Here is a 15,826-nt window from a genome sequence, read left to right on the forward strand (position 1 = left end):
TAGTATTTGAATGTATTAAATGTTTGGGAAGCATTTAATTAAACAAAACCAGTTTCCTTTTAAGTAATATGGAAATTGATCATCGCTGTTTATCTATTTTAAGGAGGAATGTAGTTAATCATCGAACTGGCATCCAATGTTATTAAAAAGGTACGGATTTTAAATCGAGAATTGTTTAGAATAGAGAATAGATTATGAATTGCATTGTTACCCCCAAGAATCGAATTGTGTGGAGCCCAAAGATTCACAGCTCGTCCACGTTTACATAAATGTGGAAATCCATTGACTTTACTTTTTTTGTTTGGTTTAGTAAATATTGATTATGCATACTATCGCTATGTCAAATAAATAACAACCATGGTGACATCCCAAATTTCTAATAGACGTGCTCTGTTTTCATTAATTCGCTACTCATCTGTTTCACCGTCACAAGCTTCAGATTTTGCATGCACGTTTTACTTGTATTAATCGAAATCGAAATCAAAATTTGATCAATTGTCCAGCCCTAGTCGGGGCTAGAAGCAATCATTCATGTTTACATTGTTTCTTATGAGAAAGTATGCTTCAATGTATGAACTTTTTGATTTACAAGCCATGTTCAAGAAACAATTAAGTTCGTAAATCGAGGTTCCACTGTATTTGCAAAAAAGTGCAGTTACACAACATCACATCTTGTCAAAGAATCTTCCTGCTGCAAGATGTTAAATTAATTGATTTGTGGGACAGCACCCTGTGGTGGATTCACTTTTCCCCCTGCAGATAGCACCCTCAAATTACTTTCTAAAAAAAAGATTTACAATTTAAAGCAGGGACACACGTGTGTGAATATGCAGGTCAGTAAATGCTGAACTGTGAATTTGCTGTGTATATAAATTATGTATTTTTTTAATGTATAACATGCATTTGTGTATGTGTGTAATATGAAACAGCTGTCAATCTGGTGAAGTACACAACAATAACATATGCATACCCCTCTTGATAGTGTCAATCAAAAGTCAGCATTCTTATCTTTGTGAAGGCTGAATGTTTCTATTGGATCTCATTAGATTAAAGTGACCGGTCAGTATGTGTACTATGTATTGCAGAGTTGTGTGAATCCTGCAGTGTAAAGTGGATTGTAAATGTAAAAGACGCTAAAGACGATGTATGTGAGTTTTGGGTAAAGAAATTCAGCTTCAGATCCACCAGCAAGCTGAATCAAAAATGAAGTTAGGACTTTTGCACTCCTGAGCGAGGTCGTCGGTCAGAGATGCAAAGTCCTATGAGGGCACCAACATGACTTTTGTGAAACAGCATTGAATGCAAACTGGGAGTTTGATTGACATCACACTGCATTGGCAACTGTAAAGCAGAAGTCAAGAAAACAAAAGGAAGCAGCCAAAAACAGCACAACAGCAGGATGTGTCAATGCGGTCCTGTTTTCGTTGTTGCAGATTATGACGAAGTATCCAACCAAACACAGCCTTGACTTCAACCTCGACAAGCCCCTGCAGCCACTGGGGCTGTGATGTCACTACTTCAACAACCAGCAAGTATGTGGTACCCAGCATGCAGCCAGTACCTTACACAGCAGTCAAATCTACTTGGCAGAGTGGACCCTCAAAGTACTTGGAACAACACAGTGGTAGACAGATTTCTGACATAGGAAGTCCACTACTACTGTAATATACTGCATGGACAAGAACAAGCATTTTGATGCTGGCAGTGTTTCCATGGAGATACGCATGTAGAGTATTGGGAGTACTGTCAAACCAGTGCTAGCGGCCACATAAATTTCCCCCGCAAAGGAAAGTACTGTTTATAAGTCTGTATCATGCAGCCAATGTTATTATTTAAATGTTTACTCATTTTAGGCTAAACTGGCTGCAATATATATATTGTTTTCTTTTGTTTTCCTCCATAATATTCAAGTTTAATTAATTATTAAGTAATGATTACTTTTTTTATTTCAGCCAAATTGATTAACTTAAAATATTGTCTTTTATAGACTGCTTGTGCTTCACAATAAGAAGGTACCGGGTTCGATCCCTGGGCTCAGGGTCTTTCTTTTCTGTGTGGAGTTTGCATGTTCTCCCCGTGACTGCGTGGGTTCCCTCCGGGTACTCCGGCTTCCTCCCACCTCCAAAGGTTAGGTTGATTGGCAACACTAAATTGTGTAAATGTGGGTGTGAATGTTGTCTGTCTGTGTTGGCCCTGCGATGAGGTGGTGACTTATCCAGGGTGTACACCGCCTTCCACCTGGATGCAGCTGAGGAAGACTCTAGCACCCCCCGTGGCCCCGAAAGGGACAAGGGGTAGAAAATGGATGGATGGATGATCTATATTTCTTCCTTTTGTGCGAACGTTTACATCGCGCCTAATATGCCTCTGTGTGCGAACCATGTCTCAGCATATGAACGTTTAATTCTTTTTTTCATTCATTCATTCATTTTGTGAGACGCTGGAAGTCCTATGGGGGCAGCCCTTTTGAAGAGGCGGGTCCCACTACGTCGTGTCCTATTTATATGCCGTACACACTGGGGTGGCCATTTTAAAGAGTTTCGAGGCTACCGGCACTTCTCACAAGTGTATTTCTACAATTGTCATACCTTGCGCCGCAGAGCTGTGTCAGCCTGTCTCAGAGACCACTTTGTCTGATCAGAAACGCTTTAAATGTGTCCAAACTGACACAGTGCTGCTGTATCGCTTCAGGTTGCTGGACAACCACTAAGCTGGCATTTTTGCTACGTAGTTAGCTTCCAGCTTGCAGCACTTTCACTGAGGATTTTATCCACGAAGGGGACCTTAGCAAGTTTTTAATTGTGACTAGGCCGAAAAAGATGCCACAGCATACCTTTATTACAGCGAAGGAGAAGGCCCTACCAGGACAAAAGTTGATGAATAATTGCCTCACAGTGCAAGTTTGTGTTAACGCTACCTGCGTGAAGCCACAGTTTGTTTATTACTTGGAAACTCCCAGTGTTCAACAATGCCAAACATATTCACAAGGTACAATTATGTTCCCTTTACATATGCAAGTGTTTTCAAAGCATGCAGTTTTTTACTAAAACTGACTTTTGTCGAAGCTAGAACCAATTACTCATGTTTACATTGATTCTTATGGGGAACTATGCTTCACTATTCGAAGGTTTTGGTTGGCGAAACACGTTGAAGAACCAATTAAGTACGTAGATCGAGGTTCCACTGTAAAGGTAAAAAGTATGTTGCGATAAAACTACTCTAACAAGTACCATCAATAAAGGGTGTCAAAATAAAAATAATTTTTTGAATGAATTGCGATTGCTACTTGAACAATTCTTAATTTGTAATGATTCTTAATCAATTAAAAATCAAGTTTGAAAAAAATAGATATCTACATATATATATTTTTTAATCTGTCCTGTCCATCCACTCAGGCAACTCATATTATTGATGTAGATGCCCATATCTGCTGTACAGATTTACTTTAGAAAAGAGAAGTGTTAGATACGTCTCCCTTCCATCCATGTTCTACCGCTTGTCCCTTTTGGGGTCGGGGCGGGGGGGTGCTGGAGCCTATCTCAGCTGCATTCGGGCGGAAGGCGGGGTACACCCTGGACAAGTCGCCACCTCATCACAGGGCCAACACAGATAGACAGACAACATTCACACTCACATCCACACACTAGGGCCAATTTTTTTGTGTTGCCAATCAACCTATCCCCAGGTGCATGTTTTTGGAGGTGGGAGGAAGCCGGAGTACCTGGAGGGAACCCACGCAGTCACGGGGAGAACATGCAAACTCCACATAGAAAGATCCCGAGCCCGGGATTGAACTCAGGACTATTGTGGCCTTATTTGTATTTTACTTTATTAAATGTTTGGGTAGAATATTATTAAACAAAACCAAGTTTCTTTTAAGTAATGTATAACTTTAACAAAGCTGTTACCTACTTTATGAAGGAAAGTAGTTAATCATACAAGTGGCACCCAATGTTATTGAAACAGTATTGATGTTGAATCGAGAATCGTTTTGAATCGAGAATTGATTCTTAACCGAATCATTACCCCGAAGAATCAAATCAAATCTAATTGTATGGTGGCCGAAGATTCACAGCCTTACAAACCATACAACAAGTAACTGAAGTTAATATAGTGTGTTACTTCACACCTCTGCGGATGTACTATACAAGCACCGCCAACGAGCACATTTGTCCTCCAACTTTCAACAAATCCACAAGCAGCAGCTCTTTACTCTCGCCATCTCAACGAATCATCATACTTAAGTCTCATCAAATTTGTCATGGTTCCAACCATAGCAAAGCCTGACACAAAATGGCGCCCAAGGTGCCTATAATGCTGTTCTCACTGAGTGGTTGCTGACACACTATAGACGGCTTTGGCTGTATATGGTCTTGGGTTACGCTCACAGCTGTGATTTTAGCATTTTAATGAACGTGCTTCATAGCGAAGTGCATCAAAGGGGGAGCATGCTTTAATATATACGGTCGATAGTCATTGGTATCCATGGAAACAAGGCCATTGACAAGATGTTTTGTCTGTGTTGTGTCTTATTGTGAACTACGCTGAGTTTCCTTATATCCGAAGGACACAACTTTAACTTCTTAAATAAATCCTGGGCCATGTTGCTCAAAAATCTATGCGATCATTTACGAAGTCTATGATGTTGGTCTCAAACTAAAGGGAATACTTTGATGCTGACAGTAGATGTAGAAATGTTCATATTGTAAGAGCAAACGCTGCTTGTTCAGTGAGTTTTAGTGCAAGACAAACGATACGGCTAAGTGATAGCTATCAAGTTAGGTCAGGTTTGTTTACACGTGTGTTTTATTAAATTATTATTCACTTGTTTTAAATGTGCCCCAATTAAGGGCGTTTAATTGTCCTCTGTTGTTATAAAATCAGTTACATTTAGCTCATGTTCTTCTAGTACTGGGTGAGCAATTATTATAGCAACACAATCACAACCCAGCAACCCTCTGCGGTTTTAAAATGTTTTGCATAAAACTGAAGAAATTACTGATCTTAGTGCAAATGCAATCCAAAACAAAGTGGGCTCTTCACAAACACAGTGTGCACTGACCAGAGACACTAGACGTCTATAAAAAACAAAACATAGTCCTTCCACTGACATTTGACTTTATCTAAACGAAGCCACTGGCAGGAAAACAACAACTGTGACCACCGTCTTAAGGAGAAAAAGCTGTGTTAGCTTGTTGCTGGCACAAGATGACCTCTCTAGTCTAGCATGTTCTACGTATATGCCCCCACACACTGTGGCTTTTCATCCTCCAAGAGTCCTTCGTCTAACATCTTGGTGATGTCACGTTCTGCTCTTGTCACAGAGTGTTTGATTGCCCAAACGTCCATAATGCTGATGCTCTCATTTGTGCTCAACAATTTGGGTCCAAATGTCGGAGCTGATTCTCTTTTCAGTTTCGTTGCTGTTTTTCTTTGGAATCTGCTAGGTTTTTTTAATTTATTTTAAATTTATTTTCGTTTAACCAGGAGGCAGCACCCACCATCACTGCCACCTTTTCAGAACCCTCGTACCTGACTCTGCCACATCAGCAATGTCCACCCCTTGCTCTTGTGCCATGAAGCCCAGGACGGAAAATATTGCGAAGCCAGACACAAAACTGGTACCACTGTTGAGGGCTCCCAGCAGCAAACAGTCCCTATATCACACATATGTCATGAGGAGGAGTTGTTAATGAACACACAAGGATCCCTTCATCCCCGTCTTCTCCCCTTACGCCACCCCCAACCCTCAACCCTCAACCCTCATCCCCCGTCCCGCCCGCCGCCCTCCCCGCAGACACTGAGGCCTCACCTGTAACAGTTGTATTTGTACTTGTTGTAACTCCCCAAAGACGTCATGGCGCCCAAACAGATGGCGTAGGAGAAGAAGATCTGGGTTCCTGCGTCGATCCACACCTGTTTGGTACAGGACACAGACGCTGAGGGCAGCTGATGATGGACCCTAAACTGGATGGTCTCAAGATGAGGTGTCGCAATCCGATATTTGTATTGAATATTAGTCCGATATCAGCAAAAATCTTATATTATATGAAATGCTGGATCATGTTTACTTGTGCAAAGCTGGACAGCCAGTTAACACCTAAATGTCCTCCAATAAGCACACAAGGTTGGTCTTTTATTTTATTTTAATCATTTACAAAAGGTAAACATGGTAGGCTGTAAGCTACAAGGAGCTAGCAGCTATACAACAGCTAAGAACACAATAGCACACAAGTTAGACGTATGTAATAATTGTGGTGACCATGAATTGTGACGGTCACTCATAACACGTACCTCTGGGTCCTTCAGGCGAGTGAGGTCAGGGTACAGATAAAACTTGATGCCCTCACTGGCACCAGGCAGGGTCACGCCACGAATCAACAGGACGATGAGCATGACGAACGGGAACGTGGCGGTGATGTAGACCACCTACGGGACATGAAGCCCAGTAGACATTGTTCATGTGCGGCTTTACAACATGGAGCGACCATTACGGATGGGTACTAAATTTGGTAGTTTCATGGGTACCTAACGAATTCTGTCGGTACCACTGGGTATAAATTCACGTAAAATCTAACAGTGCCATATTTCAAAACCTTTGTTGCTGGTGACGTCATGTCCGGTTGCAGATTTAATACCAGCTCAAACACTTTGAGAGGAAACAATCTCTCAGAGAGGACTCAGCCAAACTGCCTCTGGATAATTTTGCAATTTTGAATGCCAACCAAGCAAGTATGCCTGATAGAAAAGGCTTGACTGGAAAGTAAGGCTCCACTTTTCCAAAATGTGCCAGCTTGATGAAAATCTACATTGGATATGCCGTATACACTACATGCTGCTGATTAGCCTGAGACATTTTACATGGCGATTTCAACACAACCAAATGTAATAATAAAAACTACAATTAAGAACATAAGACTCGACTGGCAAATGTATCTTTATAGCAAGGACTACTTCCTAAATACGGCAACACACGGATTCTATACATGACTGCCATCTAATGTCTTGGTATTGCATCTGCATGCAAATTCTACTAATACTATACTTGCAATGTAATAAGAAAACAAGATGTACACACTGTACAGCACAATCATTATCAGCTAATTTCTAATGTTACATTAAAAAATTAAATGTTACTCTTAAACAGTTAACATTTATTAACGTCATACTTGCCAACCTGGAGACCTCAGAATTGGAGCGATATCCAAAAGGGGGTTGTCATATACATACATACATACATACATACATACATACATACATACATACATACATACATACATACATAGATACATAGATAGATAGATAGATAGATAGATAGATAGATAGATAGATAGATAGATAGATAGATAGATAGATAGATAGATAGATAGATAGATAGATAGATTATGTGTATGTATATATATATATATATATATATATATATATATATATATATATATATATATATATATATATATATATATATACATATGTGTATGTATATGTATGTATTTATATATATATATATATATATATATATATATATATATATATATATATATATATATATATATATATATATATATATATATATATATATATATATATATATATATGTGTATATAGACATTATTCAACACCTTGGCTATTTCAATTATCCATCCATCCATCCATCTTCTACCGCTTATTCCCTTCGGGGTCGCGGGGGGCGCTGGAGCCTATCTCAGCTACAATCGGGCGGAAGGCGGGGTACACCCTGGACAATATATATATATATATATATATTAAAAAAATACTTGAATTGCACAATTTTCATTTATTTGACAAACAAAATAACAGTCCACAGTAACAAAGTAAAATAACAAATTTTTCCACAGTACCCTTGCAAATGGTGGATAGTGGTGATAGTTCAATATGAACTAACAAAAAATAAATAACACAAAAAGTCATACATTGCCTCAGGGCAGTTGCTAAGAATGATGGTCCCCCTGATAGAATATCGGTGTGGGCACCTCTACCCCACTAATTGCCAACTTCAATGTTCTTGTTTTTCAGTGTTCTTGACGGTGCCTTGTGTAATACACCCAATTGGTTTCCTTTTTTACGACTAACCACTTAACAAGTCAGTAATATTATGTAAATGATGTATTATTATTTGTCTTATTCTCATTTCATTATTACACCTCTGATTCCAAATACATGTGCAAGTAAAACAAAGAGCACATGAAATATGTTGTTATAAAACAAATAATAAAAACAACAACGAGGCTAATCTAATTTGAATTAAAGTTTAAAGGGATAAGCGGTAGAAAATGGATGGATGGATGGATGGATAATTGAAATAGCCAAGGTGTTGAATAATGTCTTAGTCACTGCTAGTGTTACAACTGTTTACATCATTCCCATCACTACATCACTCACTCATTATAAAAGGCATCATTGGACTGCTGGGAGTGAGTGTTTGCTGTGGGGTCAAACTCAGATGAAGCAGCCACTGCTGATTCTGGTGCAGCAGAGCACTAAGGTTTATTGTTCCATTATATATATCGTAAACATAAGATTGCTATGTTTCATGGAAAAACTGATGGAGAACTAACCTATTCTTTGACTAAATGTAAATGGCTTTCTTAGCACCATAGCTCAAGGAGGAGAGCTTCACTTTCCCAGACAAAACAATATTTTAAACCATCCAAAATTCTATATAGTCTTTTTTACTTCGTTGTTGTCAGCTATTATGGTGTTGTTTACTTTATATTGCTATGAAAACAAATAACAACTCTTTTAATGCTTAACTTTGTTGTACTTAGGCTATTAAATGTATATACTAATAACACAATTTACATGACTACATTAAACACAATGATATCGTAACTGACCTTCGTCAGATGCTCCTAATTATAAATGATGAGCATCTAACAAAGGTTGTTATTCTCAGTTACTCTGTAATTATTATTAATAATGTTAATAATTACTCAGTATATATAATTATTAATTACTGAGTAGAAGCTATATATGTCATATTACAGAAGAGTTATCTGACTGTTTTTGTGGCCATGAACGCATCACTGGCTGAGCCGAATGTGGGTGGGTCTTTTGACGCAAATGAAAGGGAGCGGCTACTGTCAATACGACATATAGTTTGTTTTGGTGTGATTACGACAGGAAGTGACCGGTTTTGTTATATAGTAGTTTTGTTGCTGATGTTGTTTTGGTGTAGTTACGGCCAGGGGCGCCGAAAAGGGGGGTAAAGGAGACGGATTCCAGGGGCCCACGATGGAGGGGGGCCCAGAGAGGCCCCTAATGATGATGACATTATAATACAGAAAAAAATAATGACACTAAGTTATTAACTAACATATAATCACACATGTTTTATTTTCCATGTCCTGGTAACAATACCTTTATTTGTTTTGGAAGCATCAACACCTGCAGGGCTCTCCCTCCCCTCCCCCCCCTCTATTTACGTAAAATGGTTCAGTCCGACTGGATGAGCTGCAGGTAGAGCACCGCGATTTGTCACAGACAGCGCCACAGCGGGCAAAGCGGAGGAGACAGCAGTATTCCTCAAAAATCAGGCAGCCAAAAAAGAAAGGAAAAGAAAATAAGAGAGGAGAAGGAGTTGAAGGGTCGACAATGTCACCCAATTTTTCCAAAAAAAAGGTGGGTTTGTTAGTTGTGGTGGAAAGTACTTTGTCCCTTTCTGTGGTAATAAGCTAGCTCACTTTTCTCACCATGTTAGCTCAAGAAAACTCTGGATTTTTACATTTTACTGCTATATTAGTTAAATAATCAACCCAGTCAAACATTTATCAAGCTGTTCTTATTCAATAATAGTTGATCTCCCCTCTGTCAAAATGATGCCTCATTCTGAACAGAGTCAAGTGCACCAGCAGCAGCAGCAGCTGCAGCTGCAGCTGCAGCTGCAGCAGCTGTCTGTCAGCTCCCAACTCCCCCTGCCCCTGAATCAGCCCCAGTGCCCCCACATGAGGAATGAGGTGAGCAGCTGTGAAAAGTTGAGCAAGGACCAGTGATTGAAAAGTTGCAAAAGGAAGCTTGACTCAGTCTGCAACGTTATATTATATATATATTTACCATTCTTTCATATATTAAGTTCTACTTAAATTATGAGAAATCATATATGGCCATGTTGTATTCTGATGGCGTTTTTGTTTTTGCTGAGATTTTTTTCTCTCCACTGATTATAATTGCTATTTTTTCATGGAAGAGTTTATTTCCAATTTAAGAATCAGTGGTGCAGCAAATAAATGACTCAAAATGAATTCCATTGTATTCAGAGTGCTCAGTTCTTCCCCTACTGTACATGTCAACTGTGATGCTGTTCTTCCTTCAAAAATATGGTAATGATAGTCAAAAATACAATTAAAATGCATAATTGTATGTAAAATAGCATCAAACAATGTTGCCGCTGTGTTGGGGGCCCTGTAAAGATTCTTTTCATGGGGCCCAAAATCCCTAGCGGCGCCCCTGGTTACGGCCAACAGTAATCAGTTTTGCTCAATAAAATGATTGTTGATGCAGACCACCTCCTTCACCTCCTTACGGTGAAGGAGGTGAAGGGGCGGTATAGCTCGGTTGGTAGAGTGGCCGTGCCAGCAACTTGAGGGTTCCAGGTTCGATCCCCGCTTCCGCCATCCTAGTCACTGCCGTTGTGTCCTTGGGCAAGACACTTTACCCACCTGCTCCCAGTGCCACCCACACTGGTTTAAATGTAACTTAGATATTGGGTTTCACTATGGAAAGCGCTTTGAGCCACTAGAGAAAAAGCGCTATATAAATATGATTCACTTCACTTACAGCTTGTTGGCTGATGTTGTCATTGTTTAATCTGTTGTGACCACTTGTTGAAAATAGTACAGAATAATTTGTTGTGATTATTTTGTTTAGAGTTTAAGATGGATTGGATTTTGTGCGCTGCATAGATTTTCTGTTCGTGGAGGACAAGTGAGCAGTGCACAATTGCGCAGTCACGCACCTTAGAGGGAACATTGGTGTGGACCAAACCATTTTTTCAAAAGGGGCCAAGGAGGTTGTTGAAATGATTAAAATGATAATATTGTATGACTTGTCTGTATTTTAACTCAGATTCATTCATATGAATATAATCGTTATTATTGTTTTGTTTTTGTTATTGTTTGGGCGGAACTGGCACCCAGTAAAGGATGGTGTATCAATATTGTTGTAGTCTGGGTGTAAATCGGTAGAACAATTATGAGAATGGTGGCCCTGGGGGATTTTCGGGACGAGAACTGAACATCGAGACTCTCCCGGGAAAATCGGGAGGGTTGACAATAAGGCTGCAGCTAACGATTATTTTTCTATCGATTAATCTATAGATTATTTGTTCGATTAATCGGTTAATCTATATATTATTATTTTTTCGATTAATCTATAGATTATTTTTCCTTTTATCGATTATTTTTTTATTCAAAATGAAGATGAAAAAATAAATGTAGGCCCGTTTTTTCAAAAGGCATAGCTTTTATTTACAAAAAAAAAGAAGTATGGCCACTCAGTCAACATTGACAACAACATGACTAAATATTCTGTAACAATGTAAACATTTAAAACTTTTAACATTTAACAAAATTAAAAGTAGCTTATTTGCTTTTTAATGTGCAAATATAAAAGTCAACATCCAGTGCAAATCTTAATATTCTGCAATAGTATAAGCATTTCAAAAGTAAAAGTATTGCTTATTTTGCTTTAAAATGTGCAAAAATAAAGATAAACATCCAATACAAAAAAGTGCTAAACGAAATATTCTGTAACAACAGTGTAAACATTTCAACAAAAGTGAAAGTATTGCTTATTTGCTCAAATGTGCAAGAATAAAGATAAACATCCAATACAAAAAAGTGCCAATCTAAATATTCTGGAGCACTGTAAACATTAAGTATTGCTTTTAAAATGTGCAAAATAAACATCCAGTCCAACACAGTACACAATAACCAATTCTACTCATTCCAGTGAGTGACTAACAGTTGTAATGAAGAAAGGTTAGCATGTGTACATGTTTGGTTCTTTTCTTGTTTACAATATTCCCAGCAGCTGAAAATAGGCGCTCAGAAGGGGTCGATGTGGCTGGAACTGAGAGGTAATTAGCCTTCACCTAAAGCCAGGACTGCGAGTGAGCTGAGCTGCAGTTTATATTTCTAGAAGGTCAACGGGCTCATAGTGATGTTACTAGTAGTTGACTGGGAGGTGTTTATTATCATTTGGGGAAAGTCCGCTGCCTGATGCTCACCTGCTAAACACCTATCTGCTCCACGCTGAAGCGCTGACTACATGCGCTCTGAATACACACTGCTGATTGGCTGATAATGCTTCGTGTGTACCAATCAGATGGTTGTGTGGGTGGGACAATGCTGCGTGTGTACCAATCAGATGGTTGTGTGGGTGGGACAATGCTGCGTGCTGAGACAGAGGCAGAGGAGCCAAGCAGCTTGTTAAGACTTTAGCAGCTAAAGTTAGCCTTAGCTTAGAAACTCGTTCGGTACACCCCCGTGCCGAACCGAAAGCCCCGTACCGAAACGGTTCAATACAAAACACGTACCGTTACACCCCTAGCAGATACAAATGACACATTCATGTTTTTGTGTAATGATGACAACGTATGCTCGCGCGGACGATTGACTAGTTGATGGTTTTCTTTTCAAATGTTCGTTCATAGCCGTTGTGCTGCTATGATATGCCATTTCCGCTCGACACAGTGTGCATACAACAACATTATTAGGCCGTTTATTGAAATACTCCCACACTTTTGACCACTTTTGGCATGCTTTTCCCCCCTCGCTCGCACCGCTCACATCGTCTGCTTTGATCGTCTGCTTTGCGGTCCGCCATGACGGTAGTGTGACGTAAATATGCGACGCGTCGACGCACAAAAACGGCGTCGACGTATTTACGTAACCGATGACGTCGACTACGTCGACGCGTCGTTTCAGCCTTAGTTGACAAGTATGATTACACACACAATGTACCGAAAATTTATATTTTTTAGTACCAGTATCGAATCCCAGGTACCGTATTGGTTCATATTAAAAGACACTCATCCCTGGTGACCATGCTGCTTGGATCCATGAAATATGGCTCAGAAGACTGGAGCGCATCTAGCCTCAGGGTTAGGGTGATTATAGTAAAAATTAAAGGGTTGTCTTTAACACTTTGCCCCTAGAGAAGCTGTTCATGAGCTCAATAGAAACAGAAGTTTTCTGAGGGTTTGCGGCACTAACACAACTTCAGTTAATTGATTCACTAATCAGGGCCCAACAGTGCTTGACTTTATTGAAACTTTATCGCCTCTCATGTTAACCTTGTCAGGTTAAAGAAGTGTTTGAAGCTGTCACGGTTAGAAAACTCCGTAAAATCGTAAGAAAAAATACTTTAGGAAGACGGCTAACCTTTCCAGTGGACTTGACGCCCTTCCAGATGCAGAAAAAGCAGACGACCCAGACTAGCAGCAAACACAGAGCCAAGTCCCACTTGATGGAGCCGATCTCGTCGATGCCGTTGGAGATGCCCAACACTTTGTGCCTGCGGGAGGAGGGGGGACAAGGTTGGTGTTAGTGTGTGAGCCAGTGTGCATCTTAAGCTATGTTGTGATTAGGGCCTTGCATGGCAGCTCCTGCTATCAATGTTTGAATGTGTGTGCAAATGTGTATGAATGGGTGAGTGTGGAAATAGTGTCAAAGCGCTTCGAGTAACTTGAAGGTAGAAAAGCACTATACAAGTATAACCCATTTACCCCATTTATCTTCACACTGCAGTTAAATTTAGATTTTGTTGTGATGTGTATAAAGATTTTTTCATGTCACTGAACAGTACAATTCAGATTTTTTTGAAAACCAACCCAGAAAGTTAATGCTGTACGTAGTAGCAGAAAAAATATGTTTTGAAGTGACTATACATACGGACGACTTATGTCAATGTCCCACCACTCTGCCTTCTCACCCACACGCTCTTTGACACAGACATCGCAAAAAGCAAACAACCATAACTAAAATCATGCCCCTCTTCCAAGATCCCTTTAACGATTACCGGTATAAAGATAAGAGATAAGATACATTCCTGGAGAAGCAGCTAGCATGCTAATCCTTAGCAACCCTAAATGCTAACATGAATAAAAGACACAATACATATTTCCTCAAACCGCAATTGATAGCTAGCCTAAACACTAACATGAATATAAGAGACATTAACGTCTTTCCCCATTACAAACATCATACCACAATATAAACAAATTGGTCTCGAAACAACTGAGATAATCAATTGTGTTTCTCCTTCTGCCAATTAAAATTATATTGTGTGTGTGTGTTATTTATTGAAAAATTAAACTTGATTAGAATAGTTTAGTGTATATAAAAATTACTGTGTTCATTTTGCTGACAGTAACCGTGATATGAAATATTTATTTAGTTCAATTTCCTACATGAAATAATGAATATTGGCTTTGGTTGTACAAACTCACTGAAATTGCACCAGGACTGACATGAAAACAAATCAGAGTCATGTTTTCTTCCGCAAACACAAGGTTCCACATGTGACGCTAAGGTTTGTGCTCATGCGCACCACCTCCAAATACATTCCATTCAGAATTACCCATACATAGAAGTCACAAAGGTTTTTGGTCATCTGAACGACTACATAAAAAGTGCGGATTGCATCATACAATGGAATGTGAAATATAAGTCACAAATGGAGTGCTTGTCATGTAACACATCATGTGACTATCCCAGGATATGGCTTTCCCCAAAATGGCAGTGCGTCAGGTAAGATAGCTAATTTCCAAAAGCTATTTATTGCTATTAAAGGTCATTCAAAAGCCATTTAATAAGTCTAATCCTTTAATAGCGTGTCAAATACTGTTTTTTACAATTATTTTTTAATGAATTCACATTAAAAAAAAATCAAGCTACAGAATAATCTGTAGCCTTAAAATTGCTATAGAAAGTATGGTAGTTAAAATGGTAATAGGGCACAAAAAATGTCACCGTTTCAAGTATTTCAAATGTTATATGTTATTTGGTTCAATGTAAAATACGTTAACAAGTGTGAGTTAAGACACGTGTAGTGTCAGTCCCTGCAGTGTCTTGTGTGTCTGTCTTGTCTGTCTGGGTGTGGTCATGTGTGGGTGGAGTTTGGGTTCCTGGCTTCCCAGTCTGGCACACCTGGTGCTGATCAGCTCACTCACCTGCCTGCCATCAGCTAATCACCTCCACTTCACAAAAGCCCTGGTCTCCTCACACGACGCTGCCAGATCGTTTCACAGCTCTCCAAGTGGTAACGCTTCGCGCCAGTTCTAGTAGTATTTTGATGATCTTTTGTTTGTGCCTTTTGCTCCTGGTATCTTGTTCCTCGACTCACCATTGTTTTCCTCTGACTCCAGTGCCTACCTCCTCTAAGCCTGCCTGCCTGCCAGACACCTCCACTCCAGCCAACAACGCCTTTTCCTCATCCCTCGTTTGCCTAAATTAAACCCTTTGGACTTTGAATCTGCCTCTCGTCTGCTTTTGGGTCCGCCAGCTTGTTAAATCGTGACAAAACGATCTGGCCCGAATGGACCCAGCAGACTTGGAAAAGGTCAAGGAGGTCATCAGCAACCAAAGCCGGCATCTGGGAGATCACCAACAACTCATTCAGACCCTTGTGGAAGAGGTATCCAAGATTACCACTAAACTTAGATACCCTCTGTGCTGCTCCACCAGCAGAACCACTTCAAGCCGATGGCGCCGCCCCTCCCTCAGCACCAGTTGTCCCAGCAGTTGAGCCTCATCTTCCACCTCCTGCAAAATATTCTGGCAACCCCAACACCTGCCGTGAGTTCCTC

At 39.8% G+C, this 15,826-nt stretch overlaps 1 protein-coding gene across 3 annotated transcripts in view; it reads right to left on the minus strand.

The window, feature by feature from the left end:
• LOC133652316 (sodium- and chloride-dependent taurine transporter-like) overlaps window positions 1-15,826 on the minus strand; it is a 72,676-nt gene that overhangs the window by 21,053 nt on the left and 35,797 nt on the right. For all 3 annotated transcript variants that reach the window (XM_062050925.1, XM_062050933.1, XM_062050940.1), the window contains 4 exons: window positions 13,401-13,533; window positions 6,295-6,429; window positions 5,813-5,916; window positions 5,533-5,657 (listed from right to left, as the gene is read on the minus strand). In XM_062050925.1, coding sequence (XP_061906909.1) covers window positions 5,533-5,657; window positions 5,813-5,916; window positions 6,295-6,429; window positions 13,401-13,533 — 497 coding nt within the window. The remainder of the gene's footprint in view (window positions 1-5,532; window positions 5,658-5,812; window positions 5,917-6,294; window positions 6,430-13,400; window positions 13,534-15,826) is intronic.

Source organism: Entelurus aequoreus, linkage group LG01 (genome assembly GCF_033978785.1).
Source record: "Entelurus aequoreus isolate RoL-2023_Sb linkage group LG01, RoL_Eaeq_v1.1, whole genome shotgun sequence".
Taxonomy (NCBI): domain Eukaryota; kingdom Metazoa; phylum Chordata; class Actinopteri; order Syngnathiformes; family Syngnathidae; genus Entelurus; species Entelurus aequoreus.